This window comes from Lytechinus variegatus, chromosome 11, assembly GCF_018143015.1.
Source record: "Lytechinus variegatus isolate NC3 chromosome 11, Lvar_3.0, whole genome shotgun sequence".
NCBI lineage: Eukaryota > Metazoa > Echinodermata > Echinoidea > Temnopleuroida > Toxopneustidae > Lytechinus > Lytechinus variegatus.
In genome coordinates this window covers 4831333-4856984 of record NC_054750.1, presented here as the reverse complement: position 1 = coordinate 4856984, position 25652 = coordinate 4831333, and the positions used below count along the sequence as shown (strand labels likewise).

Here is a 25652-nt window from a genome sequence, read left to right as displayed (position 1 = left end):
AGATTGGTCTTTCCACTATGTGAAAAAAAAATGTAGAGATGGAAGAAATGTTCCTTGATATGTAACTTGTAGGGTCTATTAAGTTTGTTTTTATCATAAAACAATTTGAACAAGGAATGTCGGACACTGGTTCACTGTATACTGAATGAGTATTATAAAAATCGACGATTGAACTTTAAACTATTTAAAATCCTCTTAACATACATTTTCATCGATATTGATATTTTGTTTTTTTTATACTAGAATGCATTAAAAGTTGTCCGACCCAAAAGCAATATATGCTATTGTGAACTGCCATAGCGATACATTTCACATTCTTACAGATAAAGGGCTATGACGTGACTTGTATTAATGGCAGGTGAATAAAACACAAGAGGCCTAAAATACCCAACAAACATAGACAGGTGAAAAGACACGTACAAATATTTTGGCCACAAATTTATTTCTATTTATAGGTAAAGCTAACAAAACCAAAGATAGTTCTATGTTGCGTTGTGTAAAAAACATTACTTAATAATTTTTCTCTTAAACCCCCCCCCCTGATTTTCCACATTTTCTCCCCAAAAGAAAAAAAAAAGGAAAGAAAGTGTAGGAGAATAGAAGAGACATTCAAAGCAACCTTAACCTTCTAACCGAAATTGTGATCGCTAATCACATTTAATCAAAATCTAAATACATGAAGTGCAAAAATACCCAGGCGCACACCTCGCACCCACACATAATTATATTCCCACCTATCGTCTACTATATTCTCTATTTCTCTCGCACACATACGCCCACACCCCACTACACACCCACCCACTCACAATTCCACACCTGCTTTTCCTCACCCACATACATACACCCTCACGCACACAAGCCTACACCATGTGTGTCCACAATGTCTGGATGTATGTGTTGGAGGTGGTAAGTCAATCGACACCCAAGCTCCCGCAGAACCACTCACTGTTACCCCCCCCCCCACCCCGGTCATTCGATCTCTTAAACATCCTTCAGGAAGTCAGGGAGATTAAAATGATTAGAATAGACACTCTTTATTGCACGTAAGATTTATTTTCTGCTTTTCTCCCTCTTTTTATATTCAGACATAAATGAGGTAGTATTAGAAAGTTTTCGCATTTACCACGGAGTCGCTCTGTACAACGCACTAATTCCTTTAATAATGCTAGCCAAACCACAATGGAGAGCTGATCTCGAGAGGCTTTTGTGGACCAAGAGAGTAAACCATCCAAAGATTTGGACTGGACGAACAATTGCAAAGTCGTTGACCAGAGTCAAGAGACTACGCTGCTGTCCCGGTTCACTTCCGACAAAAGCCTCTCAGCTTTCCATTTTGATTTGACGTGCATTTTCAAAGGAATTGATGCATTGAAGAGAGCGACTCCGTAGTAAATGCGAAAACTCTAATCAAACAGGGGCGGTGCTAAGATCCAGGGTTATGGGCAGCCACAAGGGCCAAAATTATCAACCTTAGAAATAAGCAACCCATAAAAGATACATAAACATCCAGAAATAAACATGATGTCTTTATTTCTGCTTTAACTTATCTTTCAATAAAAGTTGTTTTATTTGTTATCGTAATTTTATTTTGTGTCATTTGTCATCTAATTTAACACGTTTTTTGTTTTTATTCTTAAGGTTAATAATTTTGGACAACGGCCGCCACTGCAGGGGTGACGGTCCGTGTTTTTTTTTTCGAAAAAAAAAAATGGAGAGAAGAAAAATGAAAAAAATTGTACAAAAAGAGAGATTCGAGAAGTGCATGTCTATCACATCCATTCACTTCTTTTCAAAAATTTGAAATAAACTGTGTGACCTAATGTCCGAGTAACGCGTTCATAATTATGTGTGGGGGCGTCGCGTCGTGGTCTAGTTGCTGTGAGTCTCGTCTTTTTGATCTTGAGGGAAGTGGGTTCATTCCCAGCCATATGGCGTGTTTTCCTTCAACAAGAATTATTTACCCACATTGTGCTGCACTCAACCCAGGTGAGGAAAATGGGTAACCGGTAGGCAGATATTCCGCGAATGCTTGGGCGCCTATAGGCAGCGCAGCTAAAGCCGTGGTAATAATTGCAGCGCTTTGTATACTCAGGCAAAGAGCTTTATATAAATCCAGCTATTATTCTCATTATAAAGCACCTTCTTGAGTGGCGGTATTATTAAGTTTTAATACTGTAGAATGCCTACTCAAAATCGAATCGCAAATCAGTGTCAGCCATTTTCTCTTGATAGACTCGGTCGAACTCTTCATTCTCGCTCACCGTGAATCGTTTCTTCCAGCTTGCGACTACACCTGGAAAAACGAAGGAAGGGATGAACCTGTAAACATATTTATCAAATATTTTTCCAAATATCAACAAATACTGATGTCAATAATAGATCACTGAAAGCATTCTTATTCGACTGTCCCATAACTTTATATCATCATCGAACAGTCTATGTAATAAATATGTATTCCGTTTCCACTTTTGTTCGCTCAAAGTAACAACTTATTTTTTTCCCCCAATGGGAGCCTAATTTTCTACAAGCTCTGCTTTTTATTTAGGCTCCGCACTTTTTTTTTACATTTTGTAGTGTACCTTATGCTTAAATACCTATATTAGATACTTATTTTTATCATTGATAAACTATGTTTATGAATTCATTTGTTATGTATATTAAGGTATTTGTTTTAAAAGTGGAATCAATAAATGAAATGAAATGAATGAAACCTGTAATAACTGATGTGTAGCTTTTTGCCCTAGCCTGGATATCTGTATCCTGTCTTGTCATTATAAAGCCTTAATTTTTGAAATGTCAATTACGAACAAAAACTCTTACCTTTACTCATGTAGGGATATTTCCCCATAGCTTTGACGAGTTCCTCTTTTCCAGCTTCTTCAATCTTATCAAAACTTTTCTTCATTCCTTTGAATGAACTGTTTTTCACAATTTTCTGTACAGTGTCTTCCGACAGAGGGCGCTCCAGAAATCCAGCGATTGATTCGACGGCTCCCTTTGGGTCCTGGCATACGAAAGTGGAGGTGAGGAAAATACATGTAGCCTACATGGTTAAATTAATTAAATGTGTTTGAGAATATTAAATGGGATCATTTTTTCCTGAAGCATCAACCCAAAGAACAGCGACGTGATATCTTGAAAAGGATACTTGGATACCATGTACTACGTAAGTTTACTCTCTTAAATTTCTAGTTCATTCAAATAAAAAATCAATTTCCTCCATTTTCAGGGATGAAGTTTACTGTTTGACATGATGTCATATTAATTGATTGATTTAATCATGTGTTGTTTATTTAGTCAGTGGAGCGGTTGTGTGACAAAAAAAATGGCCAAGATGCTCGGATCTGGCAGAAAGTGTGAAATTTGGTAACAGGGGTTTTTGGGGGTGCCGATTTCGAAAATTGCTGGCCCCTAGCGATTTGACCATCGGGTCGGCCGCCATTTTGAAATCCAAGATGGCCACCATGAAAAATCATTAAATATCATTTTCTTGAGTTTTACATGGCATGTGACATTGAAATTTGGCATATAGGGGTATTTTAATGGAATGATAAATATTGCCAGCCCCTACCAATTTGACCATTTGGTCGGCGGCAAAATGGTCGCCATATTGAAATCCAAGATGACCGCAATGATATATTATTGCAATCATTTTCTTGAATTTTATATGAACTGCGGTATTGAAATTTGGCATATAGGCTTAATTTGGGGCGATGATTTCAAATTTTGTCGGCCTCAAGCGATTTGACGATCGGGTCGGCCACCATTTTGAAATCCAAAATGGCCGCCATGAAAAAAAATCATCGAAACTCATTTTCTTGACTTTTACACAATATTTGTCATTGAAATTTGTAGTATATGGGTATTAGGGTGTGTTCATTTAAAAGATTGCCGGATCCAAGCAATTTGACAATTGGTCGGCGGAAAAATGGTCGTCATCTTGAATTCCAAGCTGGCTGCCATGAAATATTGCAAATTTTTCTTTGAGTTTTATATGATCTGCGGTATTGCACTTTGACACATAGACGTAGTGTGGTGTGCTTATTTAAAATATTGCTGGCCCTCAATGATCTGATCCCTAGTCAGGGTTACACGGGCCTAATTACAACTGGCAGGCCAAAGATATTCATTCAAACCAACCCATTCTAGATTTCTAAATTTTGATATTGCTGATTGAAAAAAATGAATGAATATGATTGACAATCTAACACTGATTCTAGGGAGGGTAACTATACTGAACTTCCTTTTTTTAAATTGGGAAGATATATCACCACTTTGGAACTAAGCTGGCGGAAGAAGTAGGGCCATTTTACTGTCTCAAGTGATGAATTTAATCCTGTCAGGTATAGACTTCATAAATGCCGATTTATTTTTAAAATGAGCCGGTCGAGGTACCCTTTTCTAGACAGATATGGAATGCCAGACATATACCCTATCCACTGTTAGTAAGCATTCAAGCCTTGAATGTCATCCTTATTTTTCACGATTTTTTTAAAGCGCCTCATAAATTGAGCACACGAGTCTAAGGGAAATGCTTTAGGCCCGTGATTGCTCAGCTGCAAAATGGCAGCCATATTGAACCCCAAGATGACTGCCATTTTGCAACTGACTCAGGGGATTAGATCGCTGAGGGCCAGCAATATTTGAAATTTAAGCACCCCACACTCCGCCAATATGGCAAAGTGCAGTACTGCAGATCATATAAAACTCAAAGAGATAATTGCAATTCTATTACAGCCTCTCAACAGAAAATGATTGTTCCGGATGGTTATTATTCAACCGAAGCCCACTTCAAATGTGTAAATGCATGCAGAATATTCAAATGTGTAGAATCTAGCTGGTTTGTGTATTATGGTGCTTCATACTTATGTAGCATCTATATAATCATAATATTAATAATATTGCGCATTTATATAGCGCTTGATACATCGGAACGACGTCTCTAAGCGCTTTACAGATATATTATTACCCCGGTCATCGGATCCTTGAATGCCCCCATACCGCATACATTCGTAATTCCGAAGCTTCGTTTATTCCGAAGGTTCGTAATTCCGAAGGCTCGTTCGTCCGAAAAAAATGAGGTTCGTAATTCCGAAGGTTCGTTAGTCCGAAAATGAAGTGAGGTTCGTAATTCCGAAGGTTCGTTAGTCCGAAAATGAAGTGAGGTTCGTAATTCCGAAGGTTCGTTAGTCCGAAAACGAAATGATTAACGAACCTTCGGAACAACGAATCTTATTTCGTTTTCGGATTAACGAACCTTCGGAATAACGCCACAAATGTTCGGATTAACGAACCCTTTCACTTTTTCGGATTAACGAACATCGAGGTACAGGCAATTTACGTGTTTCGGAATTACGAATCTTCGGAATAAAGAACCTTCGGAATTACGAAGTGTAAACGTGCATACAATGTATGCACCTTCTCCACTCCCTGGGGAGCATTTCTACAAGAGTTCCAAGACTCAATTGCTAGGCATATACTACATAGGCTTTCGCATCCTCCCGGGTACCCATTTAACACCTGGGTGGAGAGTTGCAAATTGTGGATTGACGCCTTGCCAAAGGACGCTAGGCCATGGTTGGATTCGAACACACGACCCTCTGATAACAAGGCGAGAGTCAGATCCGCTACACCACGGTGCTTCCACAGCAGTTAATGGTGCCAAAGTATCATAATACTTGCAACGGACAAAGATGTGGTTGTGTTGGATTTTTTTCTTCAGCATGTTCAGTGCCAATACAATGGGTTTTACTCACCATTGTAATATTGTACATCATTCAAACTTGGTAACCATATTGGAATTCAAATAGCAGCTAATTTATTATGGGTTTTTTCATTGATTAAGGATGTAAAGATCCATTTCCTCCAAATTTACAGTGTTACAGGCCATACACTTGAGCAGATTATCTTTCATGGCTGCCATCGGTCTGACAATAATCAGTGCCTAAATATATGCCTAGATGAAAACTTTCAGGGCCAGAGATTCATTAGAATTCAGGAAAATTATCATTTCTGTTAATTCTTGGCGGTCATTTTACCAAAACCTGGTAGTCACATTGCTTGTGGCTGGCAAAAATCAGTGCCACGTACTTCTGAATGCCAAATTTTGGTGTCATAAATAATTCAAAATCCAAGAAAATTATTTTGATATACTAGTATATGGTTTTTCATAGCAGCCATCTTGCCGCTAAACTGATGGTCAGATCACTTGTGACCAGTAATTTTTTTTAATCAGCACCCCCAAAATAGTTCTATTTGCCAAAGTTCAGAACACGTATCAAATTCTAGAAAATGATTTTTAATGATTTTTCATGGCGGCCATTTTGGATCTCAAAATAGCAGATGATGTGGTGGTAAGACTATATTTGAAAAAAGTGCCCTAAACTATTCTACACTGTATATGCTAAAATGCAATACCATAGTTAATACAAAACTAGAGAAAATTATTGCAATGATATTTCATGGCGGCCAACTTGAATTTCAAGATGGCGGCCATATTGCCGCCGACCAGGTGGATTTCAAAATGGCGTCCGACCTGATCGTCAAAACGCTTGACGCTGGCAATATTTGAAATCAGCGCCCCAAATTAAGCCTAAATGGCAATTTTTAATAATGCAGTTAATATAAAACTTGAGAAAATGATTGCAATATTATATCAAGGCGGCCATCTTGGATTTCAATATGGCGGCCATTTTGCCGCCGACCAAATGGTCAAATTGTTGGAGTCGGCAAAATTTAAAATCAGTGCCTCAAAATACCCCTATATGCCAAATTTCAGTGTCACATGCCATGTAAAACTCAAGAAAATGATATTTAATGATTTTTCATGGCGGCCATCTTGGATTTCAAAATGGCGGCCGACCTGACGGTCAAATCGCTTGGGGTCGGAAATTTTTGAAATCAGCGCCCAAAATACCCCTTTGTGCCAAATTTCACACTTTCTGCCAGATTCGAGCATTTTTTCACATATCTTACGGACTAATTAGGAATGATAGATTATGGTGAAAGGTAATCCGGTTCATTTATACAAGATCCAATCTTCATGAAGTATTAAAAAAATTCCAACGTTTTTTTTTGTCAGAAGAAAATAAGTCCCTGTATGGGGTATGCCAGTTGATACGCCTGTTCCTAATATACAATACAAAGACAGAAGGGCTAGAAGAAGGGATGAGGGGAAAATGAAAAGGGAAGGTGTCGATGAAGCGGGAGAAAGAAAAGTGAGCTGGAAAGTTGGCATGAACTAGATATATACTGGACAAATAAATGTACAAAAGAGTACCTTTGATATGAATGTGGCCTACTTAATTTTCGCTGCTTTTTCAGCGGTCTTTAAAAAGTTCTTCAATCTAACTATACCAGAATTACCTAGGACTCGCCATAAAGATGCTAAAGATGGCTCCTGGTGGAGCAAATAATAATCTTTGGCAAAGCGAAGTCTGACTGGCTGGCTGGCGAGGGAAGAATTATACTGAGATTGCGTATCACTGGGCAGTAGAGTAAAGGCGGTGAACGAAGGTTAGGGCAATCTGGCCACACCTCCTACGAGAACAAGAGAGGTGTGGTCGGAAGACACAAATGACTTTTGAAGATAAACAACAAAACTAGTCTTTGGTGAGGGGTGAGGTTGGCAGGAGGTCGACAAGATTCAAAATTGTTCAACAAAAGTGACCGGGAAAACAGTTTTCATGTATGTCTTGTTCGTCTTGTATAAAAGAACTCAATGAAATGCCACCTTAATAATAGAAGATTATGCAGAAGGACATCAATTTCGACACGCTCTGAATTTCTACCTTTTTCATATCTTCATATTTGATGAAGAGTCTGTTTTCTTGATGACGTAGATCCCAGGATGTTTTCACGTGATCAAACCATGAGCCATAATTCCTCGCTGTAAAAAAAGAGAGAAAAAGAGAAAGAAATAAAACAATGATTTTTGTTGTTGAATTGGATTTGAATTTTAATTTATGTGCCAATGTTAAAAATCAGCATGCACATCATTAACAATCACAAATATGTACAAATTGATGAGCCAGGACCTTTAGAAATTATGTTGAGGGCGAGGCCCTACGACAACACAATAAAATAAAATAAATTATGTTCTGATACCTTAAAGTATCGGTTCAGGCTTATTCATGTTCTTTGCAATAACTAAAGCAAAATCATTTCAGTTAATGGTGCGATGAAATTGAAACGGGTATTTTTTTCATCAAATTCAATTCTCCGTAATACTATTTATTTAGATTTTTTATTTTCCTTACGTCTTTTATCATAGACGAATCCAGTGAAATTGGAGTTACATAAAAAGTCCATATTATACCACTTGAACGTACACTTATAACTTACAGCTTATTTTTCAAAGCAAATGTGATCAAATTTTGCTTTCTACACTATATTAAAATTGTTTCCAGTTTAACACATAGAATAATAAATCGCACGGCTGTATATATTGCGTACAAATATTCCCCTCATTCTTTATAAATTAATGTCATTTTCTAAACAAAGTATGCCTAAAGATGAACGATTTATGCAAGAGGTTTTTTTTTCTTCGGGGGTTTGCTCTTCATCTTAATTGCGACTAAGTTGATGTATGAGTGTATGTGAGGGTATGTGGGTGACGGTGTCTGTAATGGTGTGTGGATGTGAGTGTCTGTAAAGGTATACAGGTGGTCATTTTATCCTACACTGAGAAGTGTGACAGTGTCTGTGATGGTATGCGCAGGTGATATAGTGTATCCAATGGTATATATGTGGGTGAGAGTGTTTCAGATGGTATGTTGATGCAAGTGTCTGTGAGTGTTTGTGGGTGACATGTGTTTGAGAGTGTATGTGGGTGACTTTGGCCCGGTATTTGATTTGGGTTACTGCGATGGTATATACATACTTAGGTGACAGTGTATGCGAGGGTATGTTGGTGGCGGCGTCTATGACAGTATGTTGACATGTAGTTTCTGTATGTATTGGTGACAGTGTTTTTGGAGGGTATGTGGGATGTGGGTGACAGTTTTTGAGAGGGTGACAGTGTATATGCGAGGGTTATGTTGGTGTGGGTGTCTTTGAGGGTATATGGGTGACAGTGTATGTGATGGTAAGTGGGTGACAGTGAATGTGAGAGTATGTGGGTGACAGTGTGTGGAAGGGGATGTGGGTGACCGTGTTTGGGAGGGTGACGGGGCATGTTGGTGGGGGTGTCTATGAGGGTGTGCTGATGTGGGTGCCTATGGTGGTAAGTGAGTGACAGTATAAGGGAATGCTGTGTCGGTGTTTGTGAGGGTAGGTTGCTGACAGTGTCTGTAAGGAAATGCCGTGACAGTGTTTGTGTGGGTATGTTGCTGGTATGTGGGTGACAGTGTTTGAGAGGGTATGTTGTTGTTGGTGTATATAAAGGTGAGGGTGAAAATGAGAGTATGGGGTGGTTCACGTGGGTGTGTTTGTGAGGGTGTGTGGGTGAAAGTGTGTGGGAGGGTATGTGTTGGTGGGTGTGTGTGACGGTAGATATGTGGGAGGCAGTGTTTGTAAGGAAATGCTATGACAGTGTTTGTGAGGGTATGTTGCTGGTATGTGGGTGACAGCGTTTGTGTGGGTATGTTGTTGTGGGTGTATATAAGGGTGAGAGTGAAAGTGAGAGTATGTGGGTGAGTATCACATGGGTGTGTCTGTTAGGATGTGTGGGTGACAGTGAATGTGAGAGTATGTGGGTGTGTGTTGATGTGTGAGAGGGTGTGTGTGTGTGTGATGGTATGTATGTGGGTGACAGTCTATATGAGGGTATAAGGGTAAGATTGTGTGAGTGGGTTGGTGGGGACAGTGTTTTAGAGGGTATGTTGGTATGGGTGTATTTTATGGCATGTTGGTGTAGGTGTCTGAGAGTGTAAGTGAGTGACAATGTTTTAGAGGCTATGCTGGTGAAGGTGTCTGTGATGGTATGTACATGGGGGACAATGCATGTAAGGATATGTGGGTGACAGATCTGAGGGGAGGGTTGTTCTTACTTCCAGCCATGAATTCCTTGAGGGCACCTTGCCATCTGATGTAATCACCCATCTCATTATTTCCTACGAATCGATCGAGGGAAGTAATCACATCTTTTGGGTTTCGAGCAACATAGATCACCTGGATAATTACAGAAAATGAAAAGGTTCTCACGGGCAAATAAAAAAGTAGCATGACGAACATTTTGAGAACTGTTAAAACTGTTCGCTATAAACATCAATACTTTTGGCTAGAATATTATTATGGAAGAAAGGTAATTGACCTACCTTATAATATCGTCAAGAATCTCATTTTCATAGCTCAAGACAATAAAAAAATGAAAAAAAGAACATAGCTTTTTGCACCACTCCAAAAATCAATCTTGTTTATGTTTTTAGAATTGAATTTAACTGATTGGATTTATTAACGACCTTAATCCACTTGTCTTATCAATATATTACCTTAAAACAATAAATTAGCAGTTAGAGCTAACATAACAAAATGACAAACAATATTAATCCCAAATTATTTGATTCCTAGCTTAAACATTAGTTTAAAGTAAAACACAATATTAACTCAAATTCAGTATTATCTATATTCATTACTTATTCAGGTCACAAGTCGTGTGGTCCAGTGGTTAGAGCATTGGACTCATAATCGCAAGGTTGTGAGTTCGATCCCAACTCTGCCATTGTCTCCACTTTAATAAAAAGGCCCGAGAGTGAAATCTGTCGTCTATAATGTCAGCCATTATGACTGATTAACCTAGACCATATAGCTCTATGCCTAGACGTAAAATGTTTCATAGGTAATTGGTTATATACCAGCTTGGCGTTTACCAGCAAAATGCTGTCCTGCCGAGTTCCTACGGGAGTTACCACAAACAGAAACAAGTTCGGTAATCGTTAACGGACGTACTACATACACACGAATAAATCTTCAATATTTATTGAAATTGTTAATGAAGAATTGCTTTAGGCAGTATATACAGATATCTAATTCATATTCTTCTACCTGCATTCCTGTTAACGACTTGCCAAATATTTTTCTCCATGTGGTGTTTCTTACATCACTTTGCAAAGTATTCCATATAGAAGGGCTAGAAAAAAAGTTGATTTAGTTGACTAATTTTTTGATAAATCAATATGAGGTTCATCACAATTGAAATTATAAATAGAATTGAGTCACCCACTCCTAAGAATAATTTCAAGAGTTTGCAAAACCGTTTATAGTTCTGTTTATTTCTCCAATGACGATGTTCTGGGGAGCGTTTCATCAATATTTTCATCCGACAAGTTGTCATATCTGACATCTTTCCATGATTTTGATTGGCTGAGAGGCACTGTTCCTATGGTAACTGTCGGATAAAATGGGACTTGTCGGATAAAACGTCCGACAAGTACTTTCATGAAACGCCCCCTGGTCATTCTGAATGTCTTATCAACAACTTGATGTGAAGGATCGGGTTATTGAGTTCGAAGTTTTTACGTATTTTAAACTGATTAAGTTTTCAACGATACCTTAGCTTTTTTCTCATCAATTCCAGGTGGAAGGTATTTAACAGGTAGGTGAGACTGTATGATACGAGGTGACGGTGCCTTCTCTATGATCTTATAGAATGGGAGATGTCGCGTCTTTCCCTCATCATAAGAATCTTTCTGGAAGTAGATCATCTCGATGTTCCCTTGCGTGGTCGTTCGGTCGATCGTCTCTGGATTACCGTGGTTTAATATTAAATGAACGATCTCCGACGTCCAATGAGTTCCTGTATATGTGGTGGTGTTTAAAAAATAAATTAAAACCTATACTAGATCTTATAACATATACATGAATATATTAGTGTTCTGTACAGTATAATTTAGTGCATTTCTTTTATAAAAGTCAGCGGCGGAGCAAGGATACTATAAAGACGGGGGCTCGATCAAGGGGGCCAAAAATGAAATAACAACATATTAGTCATTATCCTCACTGTTTGTGAATCCGAATAATATGTATATATATTCTTTAAAAAGGGGTTCATCATGGTTCGGGGCGGGAGGGGGGGGGGGGTGGTATCAAGTACAAATCCTTGTACAATGAATACATTGGTTGATCTTTATGATCCACATAGGGCGACTTATAGTCCCCTACATCCGACAATGATGGGGCACGAAGAAAAAAGTGATATAACATTGGAGAATGTATGAAAGATTAGGCCTATTGGAGAGACAATGACAGATGATGAGGAATACACATTAAAATTCTATCTGAACATGCTGAATACGATTTATAATGATAGATGCATTAATGTTTTTCTTAAATACGAATCAGTGACATTTCTATCCTATCATTTACTACTTTGGTTTACATATATTACTTATAAAAACAAATCCGTGTGATGATGTCGGATGAGTTGAATTAATCGATACCCCAACCCCCCATTATAGTGTGATTTCAAAATTACCTGACTTGGCATAAGTATTGATCCAGATATCATCATCTCTGACATCAAACGTCTTCATAGCTTCGATGCTTGACGGGATGACCAAGGCATTGAATTTAATTCCATCATAGTAAAAACTTCCATGGACTGAATGTTCTAGCCAATCATCGGAACTGTATAATGACAGATCCATTTTCATATCTGTTTTACGATTCTTCTGTTCCTCTCTAGGTATACCCCGGTAGCTTTCGCTCCTTCTTACCGCTTCGGCGCCTCGATCGGTCTCGGTTCGGGCTCCCCTTTTCCGGGCCCTTTTCCCTAATTAGTTTACGGTCAAATTACTTGCATCATGCCAATAACTTCTGGTACAAGAAGACCGGAACTGCAACCTAGCAAAAACAAATGGAAGTTATACATTTACACCATATTTTTTTTCTTTTAGACACAATAATAAACTAACGCGGCGACCATGTAAAATGACATGGACCAGGCGCGGATCTAGGAGGGGGCCGAGCCGGCCCCGCCTCCCTATTTTTTGACAACCTGCAGAAAAAGTATACTCTTTAACTTGGTAGAAACTATGAAAACAGAAAGAAAAGTAAAAAAGAGGTATCATACCCATAAATGTAATTTACAGCCTCGTAACGGCCGGCCCGACCCGAAAGGAAACAAAAAAAGGTGAGGGGAAGAATCGGAAAATTGACTTTATATACAAATTTTCGCTCGCGCTTCGCGCTCGCATTGCCTGTGTAATCAATCCCATTCAAGAGGATTAAATGGCACTTACATATGCAGTTCTGAAATCAATTTGCACACAATATTTTAGCTCGCACATCAAGCTTTCATTATTTTGTTTGATTTACACAAAGTGTTTATATATATATAAATTTTCAGCTCGCGCTGCGAGCTCAGCTCGCGCTGCGAGCTCGCATATCCTTTTTGGAAATTCTTACCAAAATTTGTCAAAATGCTCCTTTATCATGTCAGTATATCAAAAAATTAAGCTCGTGCTTCGCGCTCGCATTATTGTTTGAGACACACAGCTTGTTCTTTATCTAAATAAAAACGCGCTTAGACTGTCCAGTTTTCAGGTCGGAATATCAGAATATTGAGCTCGCGCTTTTGCACTCTCATTTAATTTGTGATACTTGTAACATTTTCATTAATCACTAAAAACCAGTAATAATTGAGTCCCTTTTCACGTTACTATAATAGAATTTCGGCTCGCGCTTCGCGCTCGCATTGTTTAGTTGGATACTTATCTTTTTTTTCATGATTATACAATCTCCTCAGAATCTTCAGGTCTAAGGACATAAAATATCAAAGAATTTGAGCTCGCGCTTCGCGCTATCATGTTGTTGCTGTTGTTGATGTTGTTGTAGTTCGTAGTGGGTCGTTTCCACGCCCAAATTATCTTTTAGGTAAACTTTAAGTGGGACTGTCACAGTTAAGATTGATGAGCTGCTATACTATTCAAATACTGATGTATAGAAGGTGGCATTGATGCTAGTGATGAAGCGCATCAAATAATATGAGATTATATATTGCAATATGTGGGGGGGGGGGGGGGGAATTGGGGGTTATATATAGTGCCAAGAAGCGAAAATAGAGACATATTATCATGAAGATAGGGAGGGGTGTTTGTCATTTTGTGAATTCCTACGAACAAGCCTAAGAATGATCCTCTTCAGGTCTGAATTTCAAAAAGTTACAGCTCACGCTTCGCGCGCTCGCAATATTTGATTAGTTCCATGATTACAATGACTATACAAAAAGTGCTTCATGTGTTTAGGTGTCATCCTCACAAAATCAACAAGCGCTTGGCGCTCGCATTGAATGGCTTTTATATGTATTCTCTTTATGAATTCATGAAAATGGCCCTAAAATGTCCCTGTTTGGAGTCAATAGGCCTATATACAAAAATTTCAGCTCGCGTTTTGCACTCGCATTGTTTGTTTAATAGTGAGACAGCTTCGTATCATGATTACAAAAATTTCATGCGTCTTTTTTATGTTTGAATATAAGAATTCCTTAGCTCGCTTTATTTGATCAGTGAGATACCCCTTTAACGGCACATTCCTTAAAATATCCCTATTAGGTTGGTATACTTAAAATCGAGCGCGCTTCTCGTGCCCAGTGACTAAAACAGCGCCCTTGCCCCCCCCCATGCCGTGACCAACGGTACGCCACTAGGCATGCATGTTCAAGTGTATCTGCCTGTCTTGTGGAATCTCACCGAAATGAACATCGAGAGAGAGAGAGGTAAGGGGGCGTATCTGAACCAGAGCAATCGGAATCAGAATAATAAAGTAAATTGGACAATATATTAGACCGGTGAACGGGCCGGTGATGACCGATATGCCATACTTTATATGCCTAAACTTTACTGTACCATATCGTTGTCTGTCTCGTTCACTGCAAAATCGGGCAAAATATCAAATGCAATTATCTTATTGAAGTTGAAGATGAACTATTTTCAAAAACGTAAAACACACTACAATAAAGTACTACTTACCCTACTCACTGAGCATGCATCGCCGGAGCCCGAATAATATTCAGCTCTCTATATACGAACAGTACATAACGAAAAGGCCTATATAGTTTTTCTGTATACAAACACCGGGCTCGGACTCCGGAAAGGTTTAATGATTATCGATTTTCTGACAAACAATAAATGGACTGGAGATTGACCGACTTAGAATCGACGGGGCGGGGCTTGCGAAGGTTCCAATGATGACCAAAATAAGTGCATTCGCCTTCATGCTTAATCATCAAAAGAGAGGGCTGAAGTAGAATAATGATAGTATAGACAAGTACAAGTATACCGATAACTTAATACCAGTTAATTCCCGTTGAATCGTATCGCATTTATCATCATTTTAATTATCAGTATTAATTGAATTTAATCGATTAACATATCGACACTTTGTATTTGTTGTATATATTTATTCCATTCTTTATTGTATTTGTAATTAACTGCCATATTAATATTTTGATTTTCATATTCTCGGTTGTACTTATATCATTTATTTTTCTAAGCGCTTTGAAACATATTGTTTAAAGCACTTTACACATTTTGGGCATGTTTATTTTGTTATTATTATCATTATTATTATCATTAGTAGTAGTAGTAGTAGTACATTCGTATGCATACTAATATTTAGATTTTGAATATTAATCGAGTGTTACAATTCAAACTGAGCTAACAGGGAATTAGGTATAATAATCCTTGGAATATTATAATAAAGTTTTACCACACTATTAAAAGGTATCATGTGGTCAGAATAATAATAAGCAAAAAAGGGTAGTATACCGTAGACTACCAGCATTAACTTAAATCAAGAGACGTTTTAGATAGGCCGTCTATGATAGATGCAAGTATGCATCTTTGTAGTTATCTATGTTTAAAATAAAAAAATATACGATATTTTTTAAAAATCAATATATGCATTTATGAATAAAAGACAATTTTGTGGTGATCATTTTGACCCCTGAACTCCCTTAAATATAGATTTTGAATATGAATCGAGTGTTACAATTCAAACTGAGCTAACAGGGAATTAGGTATAATAATCCTTGGAATATTATAATAAAGTTTTACCACACCATTAAAAGGTATCATGTGGTCAGAATAATAAGCAAAAAAGGGTAGTATACCGTAGACTACCAGCATTAACATTAAATATGACGTGTATGGCTTAAATCAAGAGACGTTTTAGATAGGCCGTCTATGATAGATGCAAGTATGCATCTTTGTAGTTATCTATGTTTAAAATAAAAAAATATACGATATTTTTTTAAAATCAATATATGCATTTATGAATAAAAGACAATTTTGTGGTGATCATTTTGACCCCTGAACTCCCTTAAATATAGATTTTGAATATTAATCGAGTGTTACAATTCAAACTGAGCTAACATGGAATTAGGTATCATAATCCTTGGAATATTATAATAAAGTTTTACCACACTATTAAAAGGTATCATGTGGTCAGAATAATAATAAGCAAAAAAGGGTAGTATACCGTAGACTACCAGCATTAACATTAAATATGACGTGTATGGCTTAAATCAAGAGACGTTTTAGATAGGCCGTCTATGATAGATGCAAGTATGCATCTTTGTAGTTATCTATGTTTAAAATAAAAAAATATACGATATTTTGTTAAAATCAATATATGCATTTATGAATAAAAGACAGTTTTGTGGTGATCATTTTGACCCCTGAACTCCCTTAAATAATTTGTCGGGGTCATGAAACGTGATCTAGGTCGATGCCCTATAAATTGCCAGTTCGTCTACTGCCAACTCGTCATTTGGTCTACTTTCATTTAGTCTAATGCCATTCCGTCCATCAAAATTTCGTCTATCAACCATTTGGTCCAATCATTACTTCGTCTAATCCCCCTTTCATCTATCACCATTTCGTCTCATAACCAGTTGGTCCGGCAGTCGGTCTAATATCCATTTCTTTTTTCATTCATTTTGCACAATTTAACACTATAAGTCCAATTAGACCAAATGGTATATTGACTTAATGGCTATTGGACGAACTGGTTATTAGATAGAATGGCATTAATTAGACTAAATGAAAGTAGACCATGTGGTGAGTGGACGAACTGATGGTAGACCAAATTATAGTAGACGAGTTGGCAATTGGACGAATTGGCATTAGACGAGTTGGAAATAAACCATCTGGGCCCTGTCTCACTAAGAGTTGTGACTGATTTGATTAATCTCAACTAGAATGAAAATCCATCAATGCCATATTTTTTTTTATACAGGAAATCTGCACGATGTTTTTTTTTTAATACAAATGGAAACACGCCGAGTTGCCAATGGTGAATGTAGGCCTATACATGTACCTATGCACATCATATCTAGAATACAGACATGTATTGCTTACGATGGTGTTGCTGGCTTTCCATTGTAATTGTGGTTGATCGGATTAATTGCAACACTTTGTAACAATTGCTACAAAAAAACTTTGTAACAATTGCTACAAAAAACTTTGTAACACTTTGTAACAATTGCTACAAAAAAAACTTTGTAACACTTTGTAACAATTGCTACAAAAAAACTTTGTAACACTTTGTAACAATTGCTACAAAAAAACTTTGTAACACTTTGTAACAATTGCTACAAAAAAAACTTTGTAACACTTTGTAACAATTGCTACAAAAAACTTTGTAACACTTTGTAACAATTGCTACAAAAAAAAACTTTGTCACACTTTGTAACAATTGCTACAAAAAAAACTTTGTAACACTTTGTAACAATTGCTACAAAAAACAACTTTGTAACACTTTGTAACAATTGCTACAAAAAACAACTTTGTAATACTTTGTAACAATTGCTACAAAAAACCAACTTTGTAACATTTTGTAACAATTGCTAAAAAAAACAACTTTGTAACACTTTGTAACAATTGCTACAAAAAACAACTTTGTAATACTTTGTAACAATTGCTACAAAAAACCAACTTTGTAACACTTTGTAACAATTGCTACAAAAAACAACTTTGTAACAATTGCTACAAAAAAAACTTTGTAACCCTTTGTAACAATTGCTACAAAAAAAATGTTGTAACACTTTGTAACAATTGCTACAAAAAAACTTTGTAACACTTTGTAACAATTGCTACAAAAAACAAGGTTCTGGAGAATGACAGGAACACAACAGGCCCAATAAAGGGGAATTATAAGGCAATCCAGCAAATTTTTCCTTTTTAAGATGAATCGAGTAGAGAGCTGTCTAGGTCAAAATGATTTTGTAAAAGGGCAGTATATATATATATCAAGTCTTATCATTGGAGTCATGTGAAGGGGGGGGGGTAGTGAGAGATGAGATCGAGAGAGAGAGAATGATGGGGGAGAGTGAGAGGTGTACACACACACACAAAGCAAGATAGAGAGAGAAAGATGGAAAGAGGGGAGAGTAATATATTTCATTTTATTCTTCTTCCCAGGGCAGGTTCGTTTTCATAGTATAAACAAGCTCAGAAAAAAAATCTACTCAAGTATACCATAATCCATTTACAGATCAAATACATGTAGGCCTACACATTTCTTGCATCTTGATTACTAAGTTACACGCACTTATATTCGAAACAAGTAATAATAATAGGAATAATAAAGCCAATTTTTATAAAGAGCTTTTCCCAGAATGGCTCAAAGCGCTTTACAGCATATCATTACCCCGGTCATTGGATTCATTTCAATCCCGCACGAAAAGCGCACAATTTCCACTCCCTGGGGAGCATTCCTTGCATTCATCGCACCCTCATTATGGCGCTGGCAAATTCAAACATACAATATCTTTCGCATCCTACCGGGTACGTACCCTTTCAGCACCTGGGTCGAGAGTGGCAGAGTGTGGATTAATGCTTTGCCAAAGGATGCTTGACCGCGGTGGGATTCGAACACACGACCCTCTCTTATAAAGGGGAGAGTCAGAACCACTACACCACGTCTCTGCCAGTAAAACAAAATTCTTGAACTCCAACTTTGTCGCTTTCTCTTTAAATTATAATTTTGTGAGATGAGATACTGAATACTTCTCTCGTGTTTAAATTAAGAAAATCATTGCTGTCACATTAACCATATAGGACTTACTATTTTTAAGTTACTGTTCAGTAATTAAGTCATAAACACAATGAATCTCAAAAACTTCTACTCATCATTCACAATATCGTTATTACCGTTATTGAATTACCATCACCAACACCATCAATATTGACATCACTGCCATTTCTGATATATTCATTTTCTTCACCTGCTACCACACTCCAACTTGGACAGATAAGATTAGAATAAAGCAAAAACACGTATTACAATAATCCTGTATGTATTTATTTACCCAGATTTACATATCATTGCACATTATAAACGATTGAAAAGAATAAATCTATCATACACTATTACAAAATACCATTAAAATCATTTTGACACTGTACACAAAAATAACATTCAATAAATGTAATTTGTGTAATACTTTGTGGCACATGGATAATCTATGAATAAAATTCATTCATAAACCAAGATCTGAGGGCCATTTAATGAATTCGGAAGTATCAATTGATCATGCATTGCAATAGATTGATTTCAAACTGATAACTGATAATACAAAAGAAAGTGAAGGTGAAGGTTATGAGATTATTAGAAAACATCTACTCAGCAGACAAAATTCGAAAATTAGACAAATTACAACACACAAAAAAAATATATCAGCTTTTCATAATAAAACTGTTGTACGAACAAACACTAAAGTATGGATACAATACACAAGGAAACTCTAAAAACCGACATGTCAAATCCACATTTGAAAGGTTGGAGTGACAATCTACTAAATGTTGCAATTACCACTTTAAATGGTTCAACCAACACTTCAATTGTTGGATTCGGCTTTATGCAAGGTTGGATGTAACATTTGGAAAACATCACTCCTCCAACCTTTCTGTTGTTAATTCAACATTTTAGTTTTTTGAGTGATGCACAATATGAAAAACACATAAGCGATCCTGGCAGTATTAAGAGAGGTTCTTGTAAATCCTATACAAGTGGATGTCAAAAACTGATACCTGACAAGGATAGCTGGCAACACCCAGATGGTGTCACAAAGCTATTTGTCATAATATGCAGGATCTTACAAATGACTAGGATATGACAAATCGATTGTGTGAACAAAATATGCAGGTATATATTTGCTTCACGAGAAACAGGCTGTCAGAGTATTGTATAATACTCGAGCTTTGTTTTCTGTACTTCATATTCTAAGTAATTGATGAAAATATGTGTAACCCCATGGAAATCTATATGATAGAAACTGGTCCCATGTCACATCCCTGAGGGAGGCTCACACATTCAGCAAACAAGGGAATATACAAGTGCATGACTCAATATTCATAACTAAATTCTTGTATAACCACTTACCTTAAAACCTTAAATGAAGAGAAACAAAGTTTAGGGGAAATGAAGGTGGTGAGATTTAAAGGAGACTGTATTTTTTCAACATTACTTCTAAATTCAGTACTTCAAGAGTGAATAGGCATAACGTTGCGATTTTACAATAGAAGCAATAAATAATCTATCATATAGGCAGTAGCAAATCATCAGGCCAGTGTTTGATATTAAGCTGCACATTTCTTTTATAATAGGATAAAAATTATACTACTTTCATTAAGTCATCCAGAAATAAAAGCTATATGAAAATAAATTGAAATTACCTTAGCTGTATAACTAAATATTTCACCTTCATCTTGCACCCCCACAAAAAAATCTGCATCAAACCAGCAAATACATTGCATAACATGAAAATGTTAGTGAATGTTAGTGAATGCAAATGATTTCAATATATTGAAATAACTAAAACAAAATATCATTGAACAATAGACACAAAGAGATGTATATATGAACATATTCTATATCAAAATACAAGGTGCAGAATTAGGTATTTCAATCTATTATCTGTGTTTTTTCCTCAAAATAAGACACAGGCACTTATAGTGTTTCTTAACCATTACAAGGTTTTATGATTTTATCTCTGCAAAATAGATACCATCAGTTTGCTCTGAAACTCATAATGGTATCGTTCCCCCACACTCAGCATCAATATGCAAATAAAAAATTATGAAAATTGTCCTATTTACGGACAATAATTTAAATAAATATATTTCTACAATTTTTACAAGCACTGAAGCACATAATTTTTTTTTCTTTCTTAGAATGTTTAATTTTGATAACATCACATTGTTTACATAAATTGTACACAGCTATCTCAATGCACGGCACATTTGTGCAAAATTACTGAAACCGAAAATAACACTACTCTTATTTTGCAAAACAAATAGCTGACACCTTTACCACACATCCAGCATCATTGTAATCCTTTTTATAAATCTATGCACTAATTGTTAAACAATTTGTTTGCTATTAAAATTAAGTAACATTATTTGTGCACTTACTGACAGATAACTCACACTCACTTAATGATTTGAAACCAATTTTTATAAATTCATTCCACTTGAGCACCAGCAAACTAAAATTGGGATAGGACTCAAACTAACGATATATTTTACTAGTACTGGACCTATTCATCATTGCTATTTAACACATTTGTACAGAGTAAACACACACATTATCACACAAAATTAACTATCCCAATTCAAGTTTTTGAAAAGTATTCTGTCAAATTCACATTTGTTCAGGAAGAAAAAGGTGTAGTTTAACAGTAAAAAAATATTGAGAAAAAAAATGAATGTAAAACTCTAGCACAAAGAATATCATATGCACAGGTCTAGATTTACATTCATTATAGTGTGTTTAAATAAAAGTATGCATTTTTTAATGAAAGAGACCACCAGGAACAAAAAATACAATGCCATGAGGTTGAAAATAAATTGTATCAAAAGAAAAAGAAAAATTGATAGAATACCCATTCACACCCAGTGAATAATATAAAAATAAAGGAATGTAGCTTATTTTACAATGAAGAATATCAAAAGCCTGGATCAGGTATACAACGTATGTTCAAAATTACAAAGCTCATACAACTAGTATTTGTTGATACTTGGATCACAATAGGGTCAGATGATGAGGAGGTTTACACCATTAATAGAGAGTTTTCGCATTTACTACGGAGCCGCTCTCTACAACGCACCAATTCATTTGAAAATGCAATTCAAATCACAATGGAGAGCTGATCTAGGCTTTTGTCGAAAGTTAGTGGATTAGGAACAGAAGCTGGAGTGGAATTGTTGATCTGCCAGATCAATCAACTTTCGACAAAAGCCTCTCAACGCTCAATTGTTGCATTTTCAAAGGAATTGGTACGTTGTAGAATGCGGCTCCGTAGTAAATGCAAAAACTCTCTACTACGCGATAGGAATAACACAGGAAATGCCTCTGAAACATTTCAATAAGTTAAATGGTAGAAAGAAGGAAAAATCACAGAAAACAGATCCAAGAAAGTTTGAGAAAAAAAATGGACATTCAACTGCTCATAACATAAGTTTCGTTAGAAATAATATATCATTTTTCGCAAACTTTCCTTGATCTTATTCGACAATTTTCCAGTTTCCACACAAGCTAATTTGGAGGGATGAAGTCAGGGCTGGTAGTCACAAGACAGATGGAGAAAACTTTCTCTCATAGACTTTGTACATGTGACTCTGGCCTCCATTACATCACTGTAAATTGTTCCAAGGGATTCAACATTTTCAGAATCCCCAGACAGTAACCTGATCAAAGGTAGGTATTACAAAATTGGTCCTTGAGATTTGTGATAAAACTTGAATGTATACAAAAACTATCCCTAGTTGCCGACTTGTAAATCTCATTTTTTCCCCTTCGCAAATAGAAAGAACGAGAGAGAGAGTAATTTTTTTTTCCACTATTGATAAATGAAAAGTCACAATCAACATAGGTTTAGACACATATGTCTCAATATCAAATTTTGATTGCATACTTGTATACTCTTAAAATAGATACTCCTTACCCCCCCCCCTTCATTCAATTCTAAGCGAGTTACCCTCACTGCATATAGATGTTGTATGGACAAAGAGCTTACCCTGAACAAATCTAGGGTAAAACTGTCCCCATGAATCTTTCATGCCATATCAAAGGCAATTTACAAGCCTTAGAGATGTTTTGTATAAAACTCAATTTGATTGGAAGATGGTACCTATGCAGCCTGGATTCACAGCCAAACAAATTCATTAAGTTGGTACCAAATATGATCTTATGTGATCCTCTATGCAACCATGGATGAACATCTCTTATACTCAACTTGAGTTGACCATCAATGTGCATTCAACATATACGTTGGGCGGGCTGTTACGTTGTTTCAATGATCCATGACGAAAAGCTTTGCAAATGATCACAGAACAAAGTTTTGCAATTGATTGAATACAACCAATCATGAAATCGATCATAAGATCATTTGCTATGCCTTGTGCAGTGGGACCCTTAACACTGGAAATGTCCTTTGGCTTTTCTTTGCACAATATCTGAGGCAACCTTAGATATCTATAGGTAACTCTGTCTAAGTCGACCTTCCATATTTAAGTCAAATAATCGTCTGAGTCAAAGCATTTTTTTTAACCAGATTATTAAAAACATGTATTATATACCTCTCCTCAGTCGAATTCCTCCTAAATCAACCAGATTTCTGTGGGCCAAAAGGATTCAACTAAGAAAGAACTGGGTGAGTGTTTTATCAACATTTTTGCCCGATCTGACAACTTTCCTTGATTTTGATTGGCTGGGAAGCACTGTTGCTATGAAAACAGTCAGATAAAGTGGAACTTGTCAGATAAAACGTCCACTAATTCCTTACATGACATGCTTCCCCGATCTTTTCACGTCCTTTCATTGGAAGATATCTAATTACTAGGAGAATCATCTCGATTTGATTGTCTTGAAGATTGCAAGGTTGGTGACGATGATCAACTCTGAAAACACTACACAAGAAGTCCTTTCTTTTAAGTTCATTAACAGGTGTATGTATAGTGTTGAAGTAAGATGGACTTATTATGTAAGACACTAGGTAATTGTTGAAGATCAACTCCAAATAGACTGCAGAAGTACCGGTTAGTCAGATAATAAACAGATCAACTTATCTATGGTGTACACAGACATCCTTTTTCCTCTCTCCTTTGGAAAGTGATTCAATAATTATTTTAAAAAATCGTATGCACTGTTCTATGATGGACCAAGCGAGGGGGTATGAATTATGAAGCGTTCAGTTCCTCTTCTTCATCCTCATCTGTAAGTGCATTATTCATGTCTGGAAAGTCTACAGTTTTGGAGCTATTTGCTTCAACCTTATCAGCCCCTGATGATGATGGTATGAGGGTGGGGGATGTGGCACCCGTCAGGGAGGGGTCTGTCGTACTGTGCATGGGGGAGGGGTCCTCTCCGTGAAGGAATCCTGCTTCATCTCGTAAGCTGCTAATCACATCCTCCCAGGCTTGAAGTATCTACGATCAACAAAGGACAACCAAATATATTGTATCCTACATCATGTTCTGATATTGGACCCCCATCAATGTCCATATTTAAAGGACAAGTCCACCTCAACAAATACTTGATTTGAATAAAAAGAGAAAAATTCAACAAGCATAACACTGAAAATTTCATCAAAATCTGATGTAAAATAAGAAAGTTATGGCATTTTAAAGTTTCGCTTATTTTCAACAAAATAGTTATGGGCAGGTCCAAGCTATTTCCCCCTCTGAAGCCAAAATTAAAACTTTGCCTAAATATAACATATTGAATGTCATTTTAAAGCTTATACTCTGTAGTTTTTTGCCCTATATTTTTTATCTTCTGAAAACTTAAAGTTAATGAATGTCAAGGTCACAATTCCGAGAAATCATTAATTAGCGTGACGTACGGGACATCACATTTTTTGATCTGCAGATAATGCAAATTATATATTTGAAAATTTTTCTGTGGGGACATGTACATGTAGTGCTAAGTTAATGCAATCATTTGAAAGAAAAAATTATTTTGAAATTTAATTAATTAAGTTAATTATCTGGTGTCCAACAGGCAGTGTCCCGTACGTCACAATTTAGCATATGTTTTTTTTAGATTCTAATTAAGAAAAAGTTGAACAGTTTTCTTCACACTTTGGAGAGTTCTAATTTACATTACTATACATAAAAAAATTAGAGTGAATTTACTGAATTAATTTCATGTCTTATTATATCAGCTTATTAAGCTTTGTGACGTACGGGACAAATGTGTGATGTATGGGACACACCATAGGATTTGTATGTAATTCTAATTAGGGTTGTTTTTCAATTAGGAGCAAAGATAAAGTAAATTGACATAAATAATATTATATCAGTGGTTGAATATTGGTAAAAGGCTGATAATAAAGTTATGACTTGTAATAAATAACAAGGATGCATATATTAACATACTCGTTATCATATGTTATTAATTAAATCTTTCGTAAAATCCAAGGTCATAAAGTTTTTTATGTTTTGTTTGTTCATATACCGGTAGAAATGTATATCAATCATACTTATCCATGTAAAATTTACTCACTTTGGTTTACATCCAGTTAATTATAAATTTTGATGAAATGTCACTTTTCCCATTCGTTTAACACATGGAATTATTTGCAAGACATCTTTCATAATATTCATAAGGTCGTAAAGTGTTTGGTATGTTTTGTTTCAGTGTATGATATTACAGAAATATATATCAATCATGATAATCCATGCAAGACTTAACTTACTTTGTTTTACATC

At 36.3% G+C, this 25652-nt stretch overlaps 2 protein-coding genes across 7 annotated transcripts in view; both read right to left on the bottom strand.

Moving 5' to 3' along the window:
* Window positions 1–1020: 1020 nt before the first annotated feature.
* On the bottom strand, window positions 1021–15044 carry LOC121424349 (sulfotransferase family cytosolic 1B member 1-like). The gene is made up of 7 exons (XM_041619999.1): window positions 14907–15044; window positions 12413–12780; window positions 11490–11734; window positions 9990–10110; window positions 7791–7888; window positions 2821–3004; window positions 1021–2293 (listed from the first exon to the last, which is right to left on the bottom strand). Exons 2-7 carry the CDS (start codon window positions 12588–12590, stop codon window positions 2184–2186), a joined length of 936 nt encoding a protein of 311 aa, XP_041475933.1. The 5' UTR covers window positions 12591–12780; window positions 14907–15044; the 3' UTR covers window positions 1021–2183.
* A 4176-nt stretch (window positions 15045–19220) lies between these two features.
* Window positions 19221–25652, bottom strand: part of LOC121423562 (sorting nexin-30-like) — a 30041-nt gene continuing 23609 nt past the window's right edge. For all 6 annotated transcript variants that reach the window (XM_041618918.1, XM_041618916.1, XM_041618914.1 and 3 more), the window contains one exon: window positions 19221–24368. In XM_041618918.1, coding sequence (XP_041474852.1) covers window positions 24120–24368 — 249 coding nt within the window. In that variant the 3' untranslated portion in view covers window positions 19221–24119. The remainder of the gene's footprint in view (window positions 24369–25652) is intronic.

Coding starts and splice junctions, on each gene's coding strand:
- LOC121424349 (XM_041619999.1), bottom strand. CDS start 12,590: ATGAAAATGGATCTGTCATTATACAGTTCCGATGATTGGCTAGAACAT. Junction 10,111..11,489: donor TTGATGAGAAAAAAGCTAAG/GTATCGTTGAAA, acceptor GTAATTATCCAG/GTGATCTATGTTGCTCGAAA. Junction 7,889..9,989: donor CAAGGAATTCATGGCTGGAA/GTAAGAACAACC, acceptor CTTTTTTTACAG/CGAGGAATTATGGCTCATGG.